Genomic DNA, 21,939 nt, shown 5'->3' with positions numbered 1-21,939 from the left:
CAGCGGGGACAAACCGTGCAGAGGCAAAGTCTTTCAGACAACATTACACAGTGTTTGAAGTAAGGGAATGTGGCTGAGGGAGACATTCTGATGAAGCATCAGATGTATGAGCAGCTTGTCAGAGTGATGTGTTGTGTCTGTTTACAAGGAACGACTGATCAGCACAAAGCTAGAAAATTCAAAGTATAAGGAAACAAACAGACATAAAAAAAGAAAGATAAAACCTGTGTGGGTAACTATTAAGTCTACAAATCAATCCAGACATATTTAGTTCAAATAAAGAAAACAGATAATTTCCCAAATCGTCACGCTTTTAAGAGTCCTGACACACAAACTGCACACTTGGAACTGGCCTAATTTTTTCATGAAGTTTGATTTAAATTATAATCAAAAGTAAAATGATTGACAGTCAGCATCCTCTTCGACACTTTCTTCCTCTCCAAGCCACATTCTCCATTTCTTATTTAGTTCGTTTTTTGGTGTCTTTGTCTTTTGAGTCCTCTGAGACTGAAGCAGCTTGCAGTTAAAATGAACGCTTGCTGAAAGATGGATGAGGAAACTTCTCCGAAGACCCAATTCTCAGCAAATGATTAAACATTAAAGAGAATTGGGAAAATAACTTCTTTGAAAAATCCTTGAGAGGATAAAGGAATTGTATTAAAAGTTTTGCCAGGTGGATACACACTTCTCCTACATGCGTGAAGGAAGACTTTGCTTCAGCATTGCGGAGCATTTATCTATGATCCAAGTCAATCAGCAGCCAGTTATATACGTTATACAGTAAAGAGTAAATTTGTTTGCAGCTGTCGAGTGCTAAAAGTCTGCACCAATGGTAAAACTGTACATTCACTGGCTTAACATCACATCTACCTGGCTCCCCATCAAACCACTCTGACCAGTCTGGCTGTTTCTAACTTTTTGATACTTTTTTGGAGGGAGCTCCTGTGGTTTCCAGTTGCAGCCTTTGTAGATCAGATCGGTTTTAGCACATTCTGCTGATAATCTATGAAAAAAAAAAAAAATCTTGCAGAGTTTAAAGGCCATGTCAATGCATTTAGATCCTTATGCATTCTGAACAATTCCTAAGTACAATTTTACGGTGTAATCAGTGAATAACATTGCTATCAAAATGCGTACTTAATCTAATTTTCCAATGGGAGGTATGTGACAAAGTAGTGGACATTGACGACATCCATGGTTTCCATTGCCGAACACTGCATGCCAACGGATAACTAATGCTTCTTGCTGCTATGGATTTAATTATACGACTGATGAATTTAAGAATGTGTGTTTTCTAATTGTGTGAAGATGAATGCATATGCATCAGAATCCAGGTTAAAAAGTAAAGCTGTAATTACCTCAGGATGAAGACAGGTAGAATTCAGAGATAGCTTTGCGTGCTTTATGTGCATGAGTGCGAGAGAGATTATGAATGATTGGGTGTGCGTTTTTAATTCGATTTGGTTATATACTTAGGCATGTAAAGACTTATTTTTTAAATTGCATATTTAATTATTGCTATTATTTAAAGCAGTTTGTGATGCTCTTTGGTATGAAAAGTGTTATATAAATAAAATTTGATTTAATGTGAATTGTGTACCTCACGTTCTGTAATCTGGCTACTCTGTGTGAGTGGTGCATTTAAAAAAACAGAACAGCAGGTCCATTTTTATTGGCATTTGTTCCATTTGCAAAACCCAAAAAACTGCTGAAAAGTGAAACAGTGCAGAGACACTGAAAGTTTTTTTTTTTTTTTTTTTAAACTACATCTTAAAAGGAACTTAAAATGTATGTGCAGTTGTTGGCCTTATGTAATATGTTGTTATTGCCCTGTTCTACTAAAACTTCCTGTTAATATGTGAAAACTCCTAATTACTTTAAAAATCTTGTGTTTACTACATTTTTGACCTACTGAGGTCACAATTTACTTGTCTAATGCATTCTGGGACATTGACACATCTAGGTTACTCTCAAGACAAGAGTACCAAGAGGTGAAGGCAAGTGAGACTTGTTTGTGGCTATATTTTCTTTTAATCTTGAAATGAGGATTTACAGGAATAATTCTGAACTAAGATCCTTTTGTTTGAAATATTTCTATTTATCTCATTATTATTTACCACATATTTAAAAAAGGAATTGTGAATCAAAACATACCTCATGTGTCTAGATATGTGTCAAATAGTCTTATAAAGGAGAAAAACAAAGACCCAGTGTTTCCCAGACAAGAGTGTATGTTTGTGTTTGGCTCAGGCTGTCACTCACATCATCGTCAAAGAGCTCCATGACAAAAGTGGCCACGCTGCCGTTAATACCAATGAAGAGGTTGATGCAGGTCAGCACCACATAAGCTGTGCTGGGTACACTGAAGATGAAGGATGCAGGGTACATCAAGGGGGTGATAGCCCATCTAATGCGAGACAAAACATGGAAGATAATACTAAGCTGTTGGTCTTCTAATTTAACCAAAACTCTACAAGTTAAAATGACAGAGGTGATTTCCACTCTGGCCCATAATCATTAAGATAATCATCAGAGGTAATAGTAGTGGCAAATATCAAATTATCAGTTTCTGAATGTGAGCCATCTTCAATTCATGAATGTAGATTACCAGGTCAACTGTGCTATTTCATGACACCACCAGCCTCTTCTGATCATTTGCATTTTAAGTAAGTGACCCATTAAAGCAGTGGAGAAAAAAAAAGCCACCCACACTTGGTAGGCAGTAGATCGGGTTTGGTGTTCAGAGTGGAGGGAGTTAACCAGTGAAGAGGTCTCATGGTGGATATCTAGCTCCAGTCCCCTTACTAAAACATGACCTTTGCATGCAATTTTAAAAATATCTTTTCTTTTTTTTTTTTTATACATTTTTCTCATGAACCTAATTGAACTGTAGGCCAAACACATCCCCCTCCATTAAACCTTTACACATCACTGTTTTCCAGATTAATTCAGTTTTTACAAAAAAAGAAGTCAAATTTTAGATCAGTAAAATATTGATAAATAAATAACAATTGCTAAAACAAATATTTTCAGGTATTTGAATTGCCACATGGTACAATAACCACTTCCATTAATGTGAACTAACTTGAATTAATGTGCTGCTGGAGATAGTGCAAAGCAGCACTGACTTGGGTATAATTATGTCAAACAAGTACTTACACTAAGTAGACTATCATTGGTAATTACTTTCTGTCAATTGTTTGATTAATGTTGATGTTCTTCTGGCTGAATTGTCAAAAATAATTCAACCGACCTCAAGACATCCATCAAGGCAAGTCAAAAGAATGAGCAGCTCACCTCGCTCTGTCCTTGCCATAATTAAAAGAAGACATAATTGCCAATATGTGATGGGAATTAAAAAGACAGTCCTAACCCAAAAAACAACACCATATATTGTTTTTACCTCTAATTATATTCTATATTCAAGCATTTTTGGTGAATAAGTGCCTCTCAAATCAGAGAATTTGTTAACTAGGCAACCTTAAAACCAAGATTTCTAAAATCCTTATGATACAAACATCCATTTTCAAGAATGCTGTCTTTCACAGTTGGATGAACGTGAGCAAAAACCATTTAAAACGGCTAAGCCCATGACTAATTTCTCTTTGGGGACAATGAAGTTGATCCTAAAGCTGATCAATAATTTAACATAATCGAAACAGATGATTTCTGTTAGAATTTAAATTGTATATCGAATGCAAAGGCACTAATTAAGTTAACATTTTGAACTTGGATAGTTCATAAGACTTATCGCGTGGTAAGCAACTTCGGTTAAACAGCCCATGTGACATGGCTGAACTATACTGAACAATAATAAACCACAAAATTAAGACCTGCAGCAACTTTGAAGGTAATTGATAATTATTTAAAAATTAGGAAATGTATTGCTTTTAAAATTACTTACCCATACAAAATGAGCAACAGAATCAGGGCAGGCAGGTTCGGAGCAGAAACATAGGCTTTTTGTTGGAAGCAGAGGAAGATCACAATCACAATCAAGCAGGGGATGATGTAGTTACACTGTCAAAACAATCATAAACAAGCAAACAGAAAATAAGCAGCAATCTCCATCATAAGTAGAGGCCTAGGCCTGTGCATGATTAAAAAGCTGGTCTGTAGCACATTTCTGAAAAATTATATTGCTCTGACAGTTTTTCCATCTCTTTTTTTTTTTACTACGAGGTTGGGTAATAATGAAATCTGTAGCTGACTTTTTAATTTGCACTTGGATGCATCCAGCTTTAACTTTCTAATTAATTCAGTGAGTAAACCCCCCCCCCCCCCCGATTGTTCTCTGTTTGAAGCAAATAGTCACTCAGTGACACACTGAACTGAATCGGTGCTTGGTTTAGTGAAATTTTCATCGAAGAGTTTAATATTTATTTAATATTTGTTGAAATCAACTCACTGTCTAAACAACGTGGAAAAAAGCTTTCACTGGTAGATTTATAATTTTCTCAAAGAACTAAACCAATAAAATGATAAAAGTGATTAATACTCATTCAAATTTGGTTTGAAATTCTTTTGGAGAACAACATAAAATGCCATAAAAATACAATGTGTGTTTAGTCATGGTTCAAAGAAAAGGTTTACCCGAAATATTAGGCAGCATAATACCTATTCATTGTGATTCCCCTATTTTCTGAATATGTATGCATGGTAATGCAATGTGCTTCAGGCCAGAATCCTGGAGACTGGCTCCTCAGGTGCATTTGTCTTCCATTCAGACAGCATTTATCCACCATAATGATGAGTGTCCTGCTGCCATTCCTTTACCAAAGGTGCCTGATGAAATGTTTACTTCTATTATGCCTAAAGGAAAGTACTGGTGAGCCTGTTGAGCATAACCAGCGGGGGCAGCTGCTGTCGATAATTACGCTTCAGTCAATAACTGTTGCTCAGGTGAAGCTTTTCCCAGCAGTGTCAAAGCTGCAATATCAATTACAGTGGATGGATACTTTTCACAAATAGCCTTAGATGGAAATAAAGTCTTGAGAGTAGTTGCATCGTACCTTTAAAAGGAGGCCATAAACCTGACCTGGAAGGATCACAATCTACCATATGTTTTGTTGTACATGGCTAGTTTTCATTTATCATGTGATCATGAGAGAATCCCCAAAGTATGCCTCAAGAAGAGGTGTAACAACATTTGGATGAAGCTGGCACTCACCATGTCCCAGGCAAAATTAGCCAGCCAGTAGACAGTTGGGTTTACTCCGCTGACAAATTGCAGATGTTTGGCTTTGCTCACCCTCTCTTGGATGAGGAAGAGGACAAAGCTAGCAGGGATGAAGGACATGGCAAATATAACGCAAATGGACACCACCACGTCATTTGAGGTTGTGGCCCTGTGATTGAAGAGAGAGCACAGAAAATAAGAAGTAAGAGAGTTAACACTGTGCATGAGGAAGAGGGGAATAACTCCACTGAAGCTCTGTCTTTTAATTTTTTAATGTCCTGTTAGACTCTTTGAGGGGAGATCTCTGAATACTTGTGTACTTTGTGACAAATGCCTTTGTAGTTTTGCTTTAAAAATGAACCTAAATTATTCTTATAAAATAGAGCCATAAAAGAAAAATTATGTAATTGCAACAAAGGAAAACAGGTCAATGATCGTAGAGTGAAGCAAACGATTCTATGGTATATCATGCACACGAATTGCATTATACACATTTTTAAAGAAATATACATTTTTCAAAAATTTGTACTTTTCTTTAGCTACTTTTTAGTACTTGTTAACTGAAAACTAAAGGAAATCAATAATTGCCAGCTATGAAACTTTTTTTTTTGTTTGTCTTTTTGTGATGTTCACTGCATTTAAAATCATTTTTTGGGGACTTGATTAGCAATGCCATGCAGCAATAAGCATTGCTATATACAGCTGTATTTGCTTTCGCCTCCTCCGTGAGAGATGACTTCACACAGTGCTGTGAGCAGTGTATGCAGAATTCTGTGGCTGTAAAAGAACTATTAATTAATTACTGATTAAAAATTAGGATATTCTGTGAGAAATAAACACATCTTTATGTTTTTATGCTCAAATGAACCAGACAACACTTAAATAATACTGAAGCACCATTTGGCCCATTTACCGGGTGAAGTAAAGACATTGCATTTGACAGATTGCAGTGTTAGGGTGCATTCAGACAAGTTTTGTTTCAGCTGCCGAAATACTTAAAGTGACTAATTATCCTGCCAACCAAAAGAGTTGATAATGCTCCACTATTCATCTGAAACCAAATATATGTCTGCAAGACCCTTTGACCTCGTGGTATCTTAGTTAAAGTGATGCTTGAAAATTTGTGAAATGTAAATTTATTTAATTTTTTTTTAAACTTTCTCCTGCAACATGTCTGTAACTGGCAACCTTTTTCTAAAAGTCATTCGCTGGTAATATTTAAATACTTTAGCTGTCCTTATTGATTTAGCATAGATAGCAGCTTGAAATCTAATTATGTTGACATTCATAAATCATCAAAAAAAAAGTTCTCACAAAGTTGTTCGATATGACTGATTCTCAAAGTCCCATTAGGTGCCAAGTGCGGGTTTCACTAACTATAAGTTTTTATAATGCATCAAAAAGCAAGTTAAGATTTTAACCAGAGCCAGTATTTAAAAATTAATCAATTTCTTTGAGACCTTGAGGACTATAACACACTATGCTAACAACAACCATTGTTGGTCTGCCACTCCCCAAGAGAATATAAAAATAATCTTGAATTTTCTCAGTTTGTGTACATTTTTCCTTAAATTGTGATCAGATGTAGTTCAAACTCTGAGGTCATCCAAAATATACGCTCTACTGGTGCCATCACATAATCCCATGACCCTGTCACGAAGCTTGGACTTTGACAGATCCTAATTTGTTTAAATAAAACAAGTTTACCCACATTTAGTTGTCATCCTATTGACCTATGACATCTAAATGTAATTTCATATTCAAATTTGTTACCAAACACACAAGCTGAGAAACTTGAATCACTCATGGATATGTAATAATGGAATATATTTCCTCTGAAAGAATCTCTGTGCCTCTTCATTTTTTTTTATTTATTTTTTTTTTTAAGTCCAATTCATTCAGATTTGTAGACTTTGCATCCAAGTTCTAATGTTAAAGGTTCACAAACGTTCAGAGGATTCTATAAAGTAAAACAGCACAGGTTTAAAATCTTGACCAATTTTTACGTCTGACAGTTTTCAACAAAAAAAAAGAAGGAAATAATAATAATAAAAAATAAATAAATAAAAAGGAAAATGCAAATTTTTCCTTTAGACTGCCAGCCTTCATTTCGCAGTCATACATCCTCATTTATGCCATCCTACTTCTGAAAATGTCTTTCAGTCTGTCTTCTCAATTAGCATTGGACAAAATTGGTTTCCATTCTTTTAACCCCCGCATTCCTCAACCTCTGTCCTGCTGCATAATTAGCATTAAATAAGCTGCCCAGTGTGGCTACACGGTTTCATTTATCAACGCCAACTAGGCACAATTAGAACACATAAATATGAAATCATTTAAAGCAAGTGGGTGCCAACCCACATTTCTGCTGGTTTCAGGAGCTGTGTGCTTTGGGTAAGGACGTAATGTAGGGGGCAAAGCTATGAATGATCTCACTCAGAATGCTTGAAGGTGGTTAATTGCTGTGAAAAGAGGACAAGCAATCTGCTACTTAACTAATAATGAAAGAACAAAAGAGATGAGCAGTGGGAGTAAAGCTGCAGAGAAAGTATTGCTTTTCTTTAGGCATTTTTTATTGCTTGGACTGCAGGGCATCGCTTTAAATGCAACAGTGCAGGGGGACCAAGAGTAGGAGTTTTGAATCTGAAGCTCCATATTCAACGTTTGAATCGTTAATTGTAAGGACCTCTGTGCAAGTAAAGCAAAGATCTATTCTGATGCTGCTGGTGGAAATTGCTGATAATTGGGCAGCTTTATTATGTAATGTTTAAAATGGTCTGTTTTTGTGTTATGCACAGAAATGGTATTAATTAGCAGAATATAAATCATTTAATTCAGCTAGCTGATAGGAAGATTTTTGTCAGCCGCCAAGTAAACATTCTGCAGTAATTAAAAAACAACAAATTCACTGGGAAAAATGAAAAGAAAAACAACAAATGCAAAATCACTAGGCTGTCTGGATTTAACTAATGTGATAGGTAATAAATAAAAGAAAACAAACAATAGGATATGCAATAATTTTAATATAGGAAGTAAGAGCTTCCCCACATGGACAATGTGAATAGCCTTAAGTAAACCACTTATCCCTCAGGATGCTCCATTTTTTTCTCTTAACATTTCATTAGTGCCAATGAGAAGTTTAGATTGACTACCTTATATTCCAAAACATTTTGATTGGCTGAAGAGGCATTTCTGTACGGATGTACAAGCAACCATTCCAGTAGTTATTTATTTTTCATTTGATTATCTCGAGATCACAAAGCTCAGTTTAATGTGGTGAGTTATGTTTTTCGTGTTATCTTGACTAACCACCTACTGTAACTAATAATCACAAGATAACGAGCTTTGAATTCTTGAGATTACAAGATAATAATGGTGAGTTTGAACATGTTAGCTTCTAATTTAACTGGTAATTGTTGCAATTGATGAGCGTTAATAACAGTAAGTCAAGACATGCATGTGTTATTCTGTTGGCTGAACTCTTTTCTTTGTCATTGGGAAGTAACAACATAAACATCTCCGTGGGAGAAAATAATGCTTGTTTTCTTGAGATAATGAGATAGTTAACTCTTCATCTCGAGGCAATGATGTTACTTTTAAGAAACCGCTCTTGGTTTCCTTATTTTTGGCTTTCAGGTATCTGTGTTTTTATAAGCCGTCTGTAATTTCACAATTATTCACAAACAAAAGAACCACAATTATTCACATTCAATATATCATGCTCATCATGCTCATAATCACACACTAATGGAACTTAAATTGTCTTCAAGACAATACAAGACAAGACAAGACAAGACAAGACAATCTTCAACACAAATTATTACACATTTAAAATAAAATATACACTGTATACAGCAGATGCAGTGGAGGTGCAACATAAAAGATCATGGATTATTATGGATTGAGCAACCAGTTAACTGTTTATCTGTTCAACATTTCTATTTTACAGCCAGTCTCCTGCAAAGTTTATTTCTACATTGAATCTCTGGAAATTACTATCACGTACACATTTATTCCTAATCCAATCAAGGTTGTGGCCTTGAAGAACATCTAGGTCACATTTTAATGCTAACTCCTGTCTTTTACACTAACCCTGACCTAAATGAGGTAATCATTTTCCTCAACCTAACCAAGTGGCTTTTGCACATATATGTAAACAAAGAAAAGATTAAAAAGGGAAATCGAAGGAGTGATTTTTTTTTTTAAGTTGATATAAGAGGGGAAGAATATTTCTTCTGCAGAAGTCAAATTCAGCTCAAACTACAACGTTTGAGAGGAACCAGTCCTCAGCCCTAAATAAGTTCTTCTTTGTTTCCAGGTAAAAGTGATGCTAATGTGTCATGCCTGTGCTCCAAAAATAAACAAATAACAAAACAAATAAATCTTTATACCAAACAATGGTTTCCGGGGGGAAAAAATCTATGCAATCAGTTATGATTTTAAATTTGAAATGATTTCCTCTTACACTTAAACAATTTGATAAGTATATATCATTATTCATTTTAGTTGATAATTACTGGATTTCTTCACAGTTTTGAGTGTTGGCTTGTTGGTTCAGGCTATAAAGTATAGTTAAGATGAGCAGTTTTCACTATATGCAGCTACAAATGGGGGCTGGTAAGAGGGCAATGAATTTAGACCAAAACAATAATCCAGTCTTTAGAGCTGATGGTAAAATAGGAGTTTGGCGATGAGTGATTTTTTCTGTACTAACGTACAACCTAACATTGTGCTTAGTCAGTTGCTTACCTATGCTCTCCTTCCCCAGTTGTTCCTGCAAGTTGCCCACTTATTCAACATGAAGGAATGTCCAATCTAATCTGGAAATCAGAGCTCTTAAATTATGTGACACTCTGCACCGAGAGGTAGTAGGGAAAGAGAATCATCCTGAATCTACGGTAGGCAAGACGTTGTAATTATCCCCAGCCATGGTGCAGTCTTCGTCTGTAACTCATGGTTGTCGTCGGCACTCCTTCACTACATAAATACCAGACTGAGTGCAGTAGGGGAGCATTGAGTAAAACTACCAGGAAAGGCCACTGAGAGCTCTGTATGTTGTCAGGAGTTGTGATCATTGCACTGTTTATCATTTGCTGTGCAAGGGTATGTCCAGCCACTTTCGATTACATTTATTGATCTTCTTAAAGACTGAAAACACAAAAAGCGCCAACAATTGATAATGACGAAGAAGACACTATAGCTCAATATAAGTGGTTATGGTCACAAAACAAGAAAACAAAACACTACACACACAAATCTGTTTAATATCTGGTCTACATTGTATGAGCCGATATGATTTAGCACATCATTAATCTCTCTCACCGACAGCTACTTGGGGAAAAGGCATAAGGAAAAAAAATTGGTCTTTCCTGTAAGTAAATCGCATGGGGCTCTGAAACTGTGCATATTGAAACAAATTATTTATCAGTGTGTGCTATGTTTTATGTCTTATTGTTTCTTACTTATATTTCTCCCTCTCTGTGCTACTTATCTTTACTAGAAGTTAATGTCTATGTACCTTTAAATAACTGATCTCTTGTGGTTCTTTAGTTAAAACAAAAAAACTGAAACAAAAAATACCAGAATTTTTTGAAAAGTATAATAATACAGAGAAAAGATCAAGCAAAAACACAAAGAAACTTGGCAGAAAAACATGTTTTTGTGAAGTGCATTTTCTAAAATATTGAGTATTCTTTTGTTAAAGGACAACGTTTTTTTTGTTCAGCAAAAGGCTGCTGTGTATCTTTGAGATTTTTATTTTTTTTTTTTTACAGTCAAAAGGCTTAGATAGTCCACTGGTCAGAGGGCTGATGGTCAATCACTCACCTACCTATGCACAGAAGTTTCCTCAGGCAAAGACATTGAACCCCAAATTGCTCCATTTGGCAGGTGGCCAGTTAAGCTGTCACTGGTGTGTGAGTGTGGATTAATGAATGAATCAATGAGAAACATATTCACTACTTTGTAAAATGAAGTCAAGCTTGAAAGGCTCTACATAAGTGCTGATTAACTAAAGTTCTGTTTTGCCACCTCATGGCCACCGTAACCTTTTCATAAACATGTCTCTGATTTTAACATTTCTGACTTTTGACATTTCACTTCAGACATGACAGCCGTTTTTATCCCACAGTAAGCTCTTTACCATCTACACTGTACGGCTCCACTACATTGCTTTCAATGGCAAGAGCTTGTCTCAGCTAACGGAGGTTTAGCGGTGGGTTGCAGTCTGGATAGTTTGCCAGTTAATGCAAAACACAGAGGTTGTTTAGACCTAGTGTTAGCATGTCTTGGGTAGACCTGGGCAAGTCTAACAACTGTATGTTTGTTCACACCTGTCATTAAGGATGTGTTTAAACTTAATACATATAGTCCGCTAGACTCTGTCCAATAAGAGATTTTGTTAAATTTTTGGGTACAACATTTTTCCTGTCAACAAACCAAACTTTTTGAATAATTACCCTCATCACCAGTGCTGCATCAAGAGATAGTGAAGAAGAAGAAGAAACCTGCTCATCTACTGAAGGACAACTTCTTTACCCACCACTTAAGCGGAATCCGTGGAGCTTGATCCTACTAGTCTTGGGTTGACCATATTGCTATCAGAACTTCTGTTATCTTCTATCAGCCATCCTCAGTCATTTCTCCCAGCTACTGCTTACACATGTTTTGATTGCATTTACCTACAATGGCCTGCATTGTACGTACAATGCCTTGTGCTGTAGTCCACTTCTGTGTTTTATTCACCTGAAGCAAACCAAGACCTATGTTTTTAGGCAGACAAGAGTTCAGTTCTATCATCCACATCACAGTTTGGTTGGGCAATTACTCTAAACCTTTCCACACAAAACATTCGGATCTACAGGTCTGGTGTGTATGTGCTCTAAAATGTGTCCCCACAGGTTATCTGAGTGACTACCTGAGATCAAATCACAGTTACCATCTCTTCATGAAAATAAACTCATAGCTTACATTATGTAATACATTATATGCTTTTGCAGACCCCAGGAAGAGCACCTACAGTACCACCTTAGTGGCAGCTAATGGGGATCTGGATAACAAATATAGTTAGCTGAGCAATGCTAACAGGACATCAGGGAGGCTAACAATGCATCTGTAGAATTACAAATACATACAGTGACCTGAACTATATTATTAAGATATTACACATTTCAGATTTGTCAGATTCATTGCTGAATATTTACAATCAATTCAATGAACTGTAAAATCTGTAATATTAGAGGTATACAAAAGCATGTGATGTTGTGCTGCTCAGTTTCAGCACACCATTGTTAACAGCAAGTACACAAACTAAAGCTTTTAAACGCTCTTCATTCTGAATTAATCTCTGCAGAAAGATCTGCCTTATAATTCACCATCAATTATTACAATTAATTAATCTAACCTTATGATTTTTGGACTGTGAGTAAAAAGAGAAACTCCAGGAGCAAGTATACATAAGTAAGCATGCCCCACCCTCAAAACTCCTCACCTTTTTCAGCAAGACAGCAGTGTTCTTCACTGCATCATTTTGACAATAGGTTAGGTCACTAAATGACACCATATTAAATTAATTAATCTAAAAAAGACAACATAATCATTTCTTTGGACTCACATGGCCATATAGGAGAGCTGTTCCTTGGTGAGATTGAGCGGATGATTAGTGACGGAGATGCCATATTGCCGTGGATTCTGTCCTACTGGCAGATTTCCTCTCAGGATGCCGTTGCTGGCCACACTAAGGAAGGACACCATGCTATGCCATGCTTGGTTGTAAAACCACACCTGTCATGGAAGAAACAAGCACTAGCACTAAGAGCAGCATGGAAATATGGAAGTTCCTTTAGATGTAATGTCTTTTAGCTAAAAGCAACTTCATCTAGCAATGCCATGTAATATTAATTTCATTGAGACAACAGCTGGGTCCTCCACAGAAGAGCCCACAAACTTTGCTTTTCATTAATTGGATATAACAGCTTGTTGTGTTTTCTAATCCTGATCTGACATAACATACGAGCTGCGGAGTAAAAACATTTTAAAAGCATTCTTTTTTTATGTAAGTGATTTTTCTGACCCATTTGTTGCTGGGGTGCAGAAGAAAAAGAATAGATGAAAGAAAATTGGTATAAAAGAAGACTGTCCACTGATGGTGCTATGATAATTAAGAGTGGGTGGTGTCTGAGTACCAGCCTAACATTACACTGCATCACAAAGGAGCATGTAGAGGAATGTAAAGTGCCCACATAAACACAACACGTGCATACGCATGTGCATGTGTGCATTTGCAACTCTTCTTTCTTTATCTTAAAAAGACAGATCATGTTTGGTTTTAGCTGCACATCCTTCAGAGAGTAAGATCCAATGTTTTTGAGAAAGTAGCAGAGCAAGTGTCATTGATGAAGTGACATTTGCATGTGGCAATAACTTAAAAGCCATGAACAAAATGTGAAAAGAGAGTAAAGTTAAGCATTAAATTGAGTTCTTTGTAACATAATATGAAAAAAAAAATGCTTTAAACGGCTGTCTTGAGGGCTCCTAAAGGTGTGTACATGCAAAAATGTTGACTGGGTACTAACACAGATTAAAAAAGAGAAAAAAGGATTTACATTTGTGCTTCACTGCCTCGAGGCCCGATTTCTCTTAATCACCAAAGTTCCACCCAAAATCCCTATCATGCCAGACCAATTTAATCTCTTCTATCAACCCATTTTCATCCCATTTGATTGGTAACAGTACCCGACAATTAAAGCGATACCTTAACATTGTCCCTTGTTCCAAGATTCTTCAGTAGTGTCTCGGCCCTTTGGAAAGTCTGATCAGTCACATTATCCTAATAAAGATGGAGGGGGGAGGGGGGGACGAGAAAAAAAAAAAATCTGAGTTGGAGACTTAATTGGATACACATGGAAAACCACCACTGCTCTTTGAAATGCAAAACATGAAGCAGAGGGAGACAAGAATTAAGACTTCTGGAGAGCATTTGGGAGAGCTGAGCCCCTTATTTTCCACAGACTTCAGAAAAAAAAGAAAATAAAAAGGACCCTATGCTTCTTTGGCTATTTTTTTCTCTTTTTTCCTTCACTTTTCTGTTTTATTAAAAAGTAAGAAATAATTAAATTCATGAAAAGCATGAAACACAGACTCAGAGTTAACAGTAATTGCTCAATGTCTCCATCACTTCTAACTAAACCTGGAAGAAATGACCAAGTATTCATGTAAAAATAGACATGAAAATAACAGCAAAGAAAACACATTCAGTGAGAGTCTGTTGCATTTTGTAGCAAGGTAAGGAAATGGAAATAGTAAAAAAAAAGTTGAAGAATGGACAGCATGCATTAAAAGCTGCTTTGCTTCACTCATGCATCATGTGTAATGAGCCTTGGGATGAGGGTTTGAGATGACAGGCATGCGATTTCGAAAGTGTCATGTTGATACCATGCTGCCAAGCCGTAAGAGTGCTGAGCACATTACATCTGCGATATAAATGCAAATGGACCTCCTGTTGGACTCCACCTTCATCAGAAAGCAGAGGAGAGTGGAAAAGGTGGGAGAAAGTGGATATGGCATGGAGTGAGGAGAGGTCTGTGGAGGTAAAGTGTGGGCGACATTTGTGAGAGAGGTGGGAGGTGGAAAATATAAGGAGAGAGAAATTGAAAAAGACATCCAAAGAATGCAGGCGTGTGCTCAGGTGCAGGTTCCCGTCTGCGCTGAAAGAGGTGAAAAAAAGAGAGAAATGGACAATGAAAAGATGGCTTCAGCACCACAGGTCGAGAGACTTAAATCATTCTATGTCTGTTTTTTATTTTATTTTAATCCCACAATGCTTAATTCCACCAAATATTTGGCCATAATATCAAAAATGTGAAATCTGTCTGCTTCCTTGACTTAACAAAATTTTTACACATTTTTTCAATAACACATCACAACCTTTTCCATGTCATCCACCACAAGTGCTGAATAACATCCTCGCTGATTTAAATCTCTTAATATTCAGGATTGAGAACAAAACTCCCAATCTTGACTCTGGTGCATTCTGCAGTTAAAAAAAAAACAAAAAAAAACTAAATACTGTAGGTAAATATTTAAAAAAAAAAAAAATCTCTATCATGTTTTGTAATTTCACTTGACTCCAAGTTTTACTCATGCAAAGCCAGGAAGAAGAGCTCCAACAGGCTGCAATTCTGAGGATTAGCGGTGGCTGAAGCAAGATGAGAAGTGGGCCAGCAGCTGCATGGGTCTAATCCTTGACAAACTCCTTCCTGCTCAAGAACAATGACAAGGCTGGTTTGGCCTGCAGACCCCATCAGTGCCGTGGATTACGACACTGTGATGAGGCCACTCGAGTGTTTGGTGACTTTTTTTTTGGCTAGTATTCCACAGTGACCTGCACAGTTTACTGGTCAAACAGGTTATGTGGCACAGTGTTAACATGTGTCAGTGTGTGTTTGAGTGTATGACAACCTGCCAGGATGGCGTTATAGCTGAATACAGTGAAGGATTTTTTCTGAATGATTTCAGAGTGAAACCTCAATTGAACGAATTACAAAAGCACTTCAGGGAACAGTCTTCCATTAATATAATCTACAGCTTTCTTCTTTTTTAGATGTTTTTTGACTTGATCATACAATTTTCAGCACTTAGGCTTTCTTATTTTTATCTTTCTCCCCATGTCTTGCTGAACATAACTACTTTTCTCTGCTAGAAACAGGAAATTGCTATTAAACAGAAATTTCAAAAACTACATCCCAGCTGGCAGAGGTGGCTCCAAATGCAAACATGCTGCTTCATCTCATCATCATCTCATATCCCAATATCTGCCAAGCATTAGCAGAGCGCCAGACATCTCCCAAGGACAGGGTAGTGCTTTCAATAACAAGGACGGCAGAGCTGGGATGGCTAATGGCCGGCCATTAGGGTTACATCATTGTTGCTGCTCAAATTAAAGTCACATTAGCATTGAGATCCAGGAGACACAGAGAGGCACATAGGGATGAAACTGGAGATGCCTCTGGGCAAAGTACTGTGCTGATCTCACAGCAGTTTGAATGTGCATAAAAAATTAGAAATGTTAATGAGTGAGTTTGCAAGAGAGCGATCATGAGGCAGATAGGACAAGATGCAAGGAGACGATGAGTTGACATCAAGTTCAAGAAACAATATGCTTAAGGACACACATTCTTGGGTGAAATTTGAATGGAATTATACATGGAAAATTTAGTTTTAGATGTTAAATAAGAAGAATAAGTAAAAAAATATATGAGGAAAAAAAATTTTGTTAGATTGAATGTGTGCTGAAGACTCAGATTTAGTCATCTTTTCAAAGCAATGCACAAACAATCAAAGCCTGTTGCCATGGACATTCAAAATAAAGATTTAAAGAATCTTAACTTTCTCCATCCTTTCAATTAATTCTTTTTTTGTGAGTTCTTCAATTCAGTGGGTTCAAAGAGTCCAACCAAGCACTTGTATCTAAGAAATAAAGCTAGCTGAACAAAGCATGCAATGCTCCAATTAGGAGCGACACACTCAAATGACTTCTGGCAAGCTGCAGCCTTGACTGGAGAACAGCAGAAAATCTCTTTACTCACAGAGCTGGTCTAAGCATTTAGTGTTGGATCCACTTAATGTCAGGTACATTTGTTTTGTGATACAAGGTGACAATACAAAAGCCCCAATGGTAATAATGATGTTAAAAGAGAATTTTAGTAAGCTAAAATTTGGATACACTTGAAAACATCAAAGGAACAGAAACAATATCAAAGTTTACAAAATTGCTTTGAACTAATTTTAACAGAAGCTGGCCTCATGTGACAGAATACCAAAACTCGCTAACTAGTAGTGAACAGTCTGAAGAATGGAGAATAGCATTACTTATCAAGTAACGGCAAGTTGACATCTGTTCTTATCATACGTAAATCATTGTGTTCTGCTGTTTGTTACTATCCATCATGAACAGAATATTGGGTTGCTTTACGTATGAAATGCGCTATTTAAATAAATTGCCTTACCTAAATCATCATCACTAGATGAAAAAGTGAAATTTGGAATGACTATCTAAGGGGAAACAATATTTTATGTGCTTGGGAGCATACATTTAGGTTTTTGAAGTCACTAACAACATTATCCTGACATTTTGTTTAATAGTTGCCATTTCTGAATAATGTAATTTAGTGAGTCATTTGAATTTGCAGGGTTAAGATATAGCAGATTTACCCATATGTTAAGCTCCCTCCCTTGTTCTCTCCAAGGGACTTCAGCTGCAGATGATGCTGCATTTGCTGTACCTCAGAAACTGGAATTTAAACATTTTTTGCATTGCTAATTTCATTACATTGCCCCCTTTAACATGAAAAACAAATGAGCTAATTATGCCCTAGCAGAAAATTGTTTGATGTTTTCCATCCCAATAAAGAACCCTGACATCTAATTGATATTATTTCAATTTTCACACACTGGAAATGAAAAGATTCCAGTTTTCAATTTGACAAGGGATCCTTACCCTACTATGGTCAAACTGCTGACACGACTTTATATTCTCTCAGACAATAACATACTCACGAAGTAATCAAGTACTACAGACTGTAAAAAGGGGGAAAAAAAGTGGAGTCAGAGGTCACTCCACATCTTTAAAATGATCCACCTGAATAGAGGTGTGTAAATTAAATGAAGAAAAAGAAGCTGCTGTAGTATCTAAGGCATGCCAGATTTTATTAAGAGCTCAGTCATATCTGTAAGCCTGTGAAAAAAATGTGTCTGCTCTAGTTTTACACCAATCTGTCAAATAATTTTAAAACCTGTTATTACATTAAAATTGTTAAGTATACAAAAGTTCTAAGTGTTTATTTTCCAAGCACAATATGTGACCATCCACCCAATAAGTTGGACATTTCACCAGAAACAATAACAGCTACATAACCATGACTGCATGGCTGTTCCATGTAATATGTAGTGAAGGTGATTTATCAAATAATAGATTTATTTAGGGTTTCCCACTCTTATTACCTGTGTCCAGCACTTCTGTTTGGCCGTCCACCCTCTCCCCTTCACACTAATATTACATTGACCCTTCCTTTCTTTATGCACACACAATGAATCAATACACAAGTACACTTGAGACTTTTTTGAACTCATTTTGCATTATTTCCCCCCAAAAAGCAGCACCTACTGAAACAATGTTGGCAATATTTTGAACAATTCTCAATCTTTCTGTGTAGGACAGTTTTTTTTCTGCTTCAAGCACATAGAGGGAAACTTTGTCATAGAGGCATACAATCGATGTTGTGACAGCTAACCTGCATGCTGGATCACAATACTTTAGTGAAAAAGAACAGCATCACCACTGACACAGACCTCAAGGTCAGTGGGTTAGAAGAAAATTAAGGATTTTTGTCTGCCCTGCACTAAAGTATGGTAAGAAAAGTGTTTTTTGTAGAAAAGCATGTTCAAATGCAGATGTCACCTTTTGGATTAAAAAAAGTGTCTCCACTTTATTAACTGATCCTTGTAGATGTCTCATACAGCTTCATTAGAATCTGGATTGTGGACTGGAGTTGTGCCTAAGAGCTTGTTCTATGAGGTCACAGAAAACCAGGTTATAATCAAGTTATTGTGGATGTTTACATCCAGTTTGTAAAAAAAATGCCCTCAACCTGTTCCATAAATATCATGTTGATGAGGATGGGACATTGGTATGTACAACTTAAAACTATAATGGTGGCACTGGTGTTTATTGGTATTACATTTAAAAGCAAGCAGTTGTGCAGGCTGAATGTCTGTTGAAATATTCAAGGCAACTCTTCTGAATTCAGTCAGGGGCTATATGACGATTCTGTACTTAAACTTGAGCTTAAATCTCCTCAACACATAAGCTTGTTATATTACCAAGTTTGATTGTGTTAGGGTCAGTACTGTTACAAACCTGAGAAGAATTGAAAAGCTCTTTTAGATCCCTGAATGCAGCTTTGATCATTGCCTCCGTCATAAGGACTTGTGAGTTAATTGCTCCAACAGAGATCCCGCCGTACCTTCAGCAGCAGCAGACAAAAAAGAAAACAGAAGTCAAAGAGTCAGATTTATGCCAAGGACACACCATGGCATAGCAAAAAATAAAACAAACATACAAAAAGGACTTCTGACTTCAACTTCTACCTTTTTAATTAAAACCCTCAACCCTGAATGAATAAATAAATAAATAAATAAATAAATAAATATACTCCCCAGTAGTGGTCATGACTTCTATTAAAATGGTTTAAACATATTTAACCAAGTCTGTACAATCTGATATTTTTAATCATTGCACAAGGCTTTCATTACTAGATTAGGTTTTTTTCACCCCATAATTATCATGTATCTCTGTCACAGGACAAATATGAACGCTATAAATTCTAATATCACTGGGAAATTTATATCACCTTTTTTCTAGACCTAATATTGTATAATGTAGCCTAAAATGCAATACAATAAAACAGAAAATTTGTGCTCTACTTCAGCATAATTACTAAAAATCATTAAGTTTATAATATTATTTGGCATTTAAATCTTCATTTAATAGTAGCCTCAGAAAATACGACACAAAATGAAGGAAGATGGAGGTTATGACAGAAATAGGTTCAGTAGTAACTATCAGTTTACTGGGGCAGCCCAGAAATTAATCACGTAAAATAAATTTCAAATAACAGCTTCATGAGGTTAACTTGTCATCTTCAAAAATGTGACATGATGGGGTAATTCACAAACTGGGTCCATAAAGCGGTCTTCACAGAACCTGTCATAGCTTGGATAGGAACTGAAACTAAAAGAGAACTGGGAAATGCAGTGGCTATACCTGCACCAATATTCAAATAACATGAGTATCAGTTGGGTGTGTGTCTGGGTTCAAGCCAAAGTTAATCATTTTTCAGGTCTGCATGCATCCCAATCACAGCTGTAAAATGTCAGGGTTGTTTCTTATTGTAAAGCATCAGATCTTTTGAGGCAAAGTCCTGAATTTTGGACTACTAAATGTCTTTACTTAGAAGTGCTGACAAGCTAAACACACCACCTGGCCAACCCCAAAATCTATAAGTCAACACCTGGATATAACCAAACAAAAAGGAAAAAGTCCACAAGTATAAAAGGACTAAATGGGTACTCTGTTTCAAAAGAGTCAAATTACTGTTGTGAGGATACTTATACCCTCACAGCTATACATACATAAACACAACCAGCTGAAGGTGACTTTATATTTAAAACTTAACAATCACAAGCAAATTCTTGTAATTATTCATTTCTTATTGACGGGGTGGCTCTGAATGTTGTCATTCAGTGAAATGACAGGTTAGCGAAGTGTATCAAAGACTAGCCCAGCAGGATTTGTCAAAACATGACAACTGCATAATGTGTAGAGATAGAAATGACAGCACAACATGCACTGCATTGTCCCTTCAAGCATGCTATTCTCAGGTGTTCTTCTGAAAGTGGAAACACCAACATCCCAGGAGCACCTTGGGAAATAATTTGGCGCTCCCTGAATTAAAAAAAATGAATAAATAAAACCACAAGAAACAGCTGACCCAAGCACTTAAACAAAATGCTAGCCTTATCTGCTCCAACATACCTGGGTAAACTACAGCATTCTGATTAAAATCAATAAAACATAAAAAAAAAAAAAATTAGCACCTCTTTAAATTACCTTTGTTTCCCCAAATGCTCAAGCGTCTTGACCAAGAAGTCTGTCATGTTGCGTCCAGTTAAATTCAGCAGAGTGTCCGTTGTGTTCTGGATCCTCTGTTAAACAGAGAAAAAGACTAATCAGTTTGAAATCTTCCCATTTTCACTGATTAATGACATTTGGAATTGTCATTTCAGTGATCTCAAGCTGATGTTTTTGTCCCTTTATCTTTTTCTGAAAGCAACTGCTTCCTGCTGTGAAGAAACAGATTTACTAATACAAAATTCCAAAGAGCATAGTGGATTTTGTGGGTTTCTCAACTGACATTATACTCAGTTAAATGTGGCTTTGTTTCTAGCTTTGAAAAGATTTAAAGGCAGAGCACAGGTTTGAAATAATTTCTATGTGTTCAGGAATCCAAGATAAAGCTGAGAACACTCGTGATAAAATGCTGCGATGTCTTTGATTTTACTCATGGAACATAAGTATAACATATCAAGCATTTTCACTTGGAGCCTTGCTGTGTTGGGACTGTATTGCAGCATCCTGAGCAGAAAGGCTGATCAAAGGCAGACTCCAGGAGGAACAGACACTTACCCACCCATAAAAACTCATTGACCTGATTCAAAATCAACAATACTTAAGAGCAAGAGTATTTTGCAGGTTGTATCTGTTCATGCCACTGTGAAACATATTCTCTTACCCCTTATCATAATAGTCAATTAAGCTTGACTATGGGAAGCCTTGCTGAAATCTAGACCCCTGCCAAAACTCGTAGAGCTGTGTCTAATGTCAAAGGACCCTAATTAGATGCCCCTCTGCGGATGAATAGGCACATTCAAACATCCAATTAAGAGAGGGTGCGACACACTGCTATGAATACGCCCCACTTCGTGTAGAGTGATACTCAGCACACACACACACATCACAACCCCAAGCTGCTTTTTCCTTGCTTGTTTAGAGATGAAACACTAATTACTAAGCAGCATTATCCTTTATAAAGTGCAATTTAGACCCCCAACTCCAACACAATTTACCAACACACCCCCCAGTTACAAAGGGCTTGATTTGTGAGTGTTGGGTACACATTGAATGTTGTTTAACCAGTTCCCCC

The 21,939-nt window shown here is 36.6% G+C and overlaps 1 protein-coding gene across 6 annotated transcripts in view; it reads right to left on the bottom strand.

Moving 5' to 3' along the window:
• LOC121639698 (phospholipid-transporting ATPase ABCA1-like) overlaps positions 1-21,939 on the bottom strand; it is a 165,289-nt gene that overhangs the window by 44,629 nt on the left and 98,721 nt on the right. For all 6 annotated transcript variants that reach the window (XM_041985132.1, XM_041985133.1, XM_041985127.1 and 3 more), the window contains 7 exons: positions 20,847-20,941; positions 19,095-19,200; positions 13,932-14,006; positions 12,792-12,961; positions 5,171-5,348; positions 3,905-4,020; positions 2,263-2,407 (listed from right to left, as the gene is read on the bottom strand). In XM_041985132.1, the coding sequence (XP_041841066.1) occupies positions 2,263-2,407; positions 3,905-4,020; positions 5,171-5,348; positions 12,792-12,961; positions 13,932-14,006; positions 19,095-19,200; positions 20,847-20,941 (885 nt within the window). The remainder of the gene's footprint in view (positions 1-2,262; positions 2,408-3,904; positions 4,021-5,170; positions 5,349-12,791; positions 12,962-13,931; positions 14,007-19,094; positions 19,201-20,846; positions 20,942-21,939) is intronic.

Source organism: Melanotaenia boesemani, chromosome 5, assembly GCF_017639745.1.
Source record: "Melanotaenia boesemani isolate fMelBoe1 chromosome 5, fMelBoe1.pri, whole genome shotgun sequence".
Classification (NCBI taxonomy): Eukaryota; Metazoa; Chordata; class Actinopteri; order Atheriniformes; family Melanotaeniidae; genus Melanotaenia; species Melanotaenia boesemani.
The sequence above is the reverse complement of the archived record's forward strand: the minus strand, read 5'-3'. Positions and strand labels throughout refer to the sequence as shown.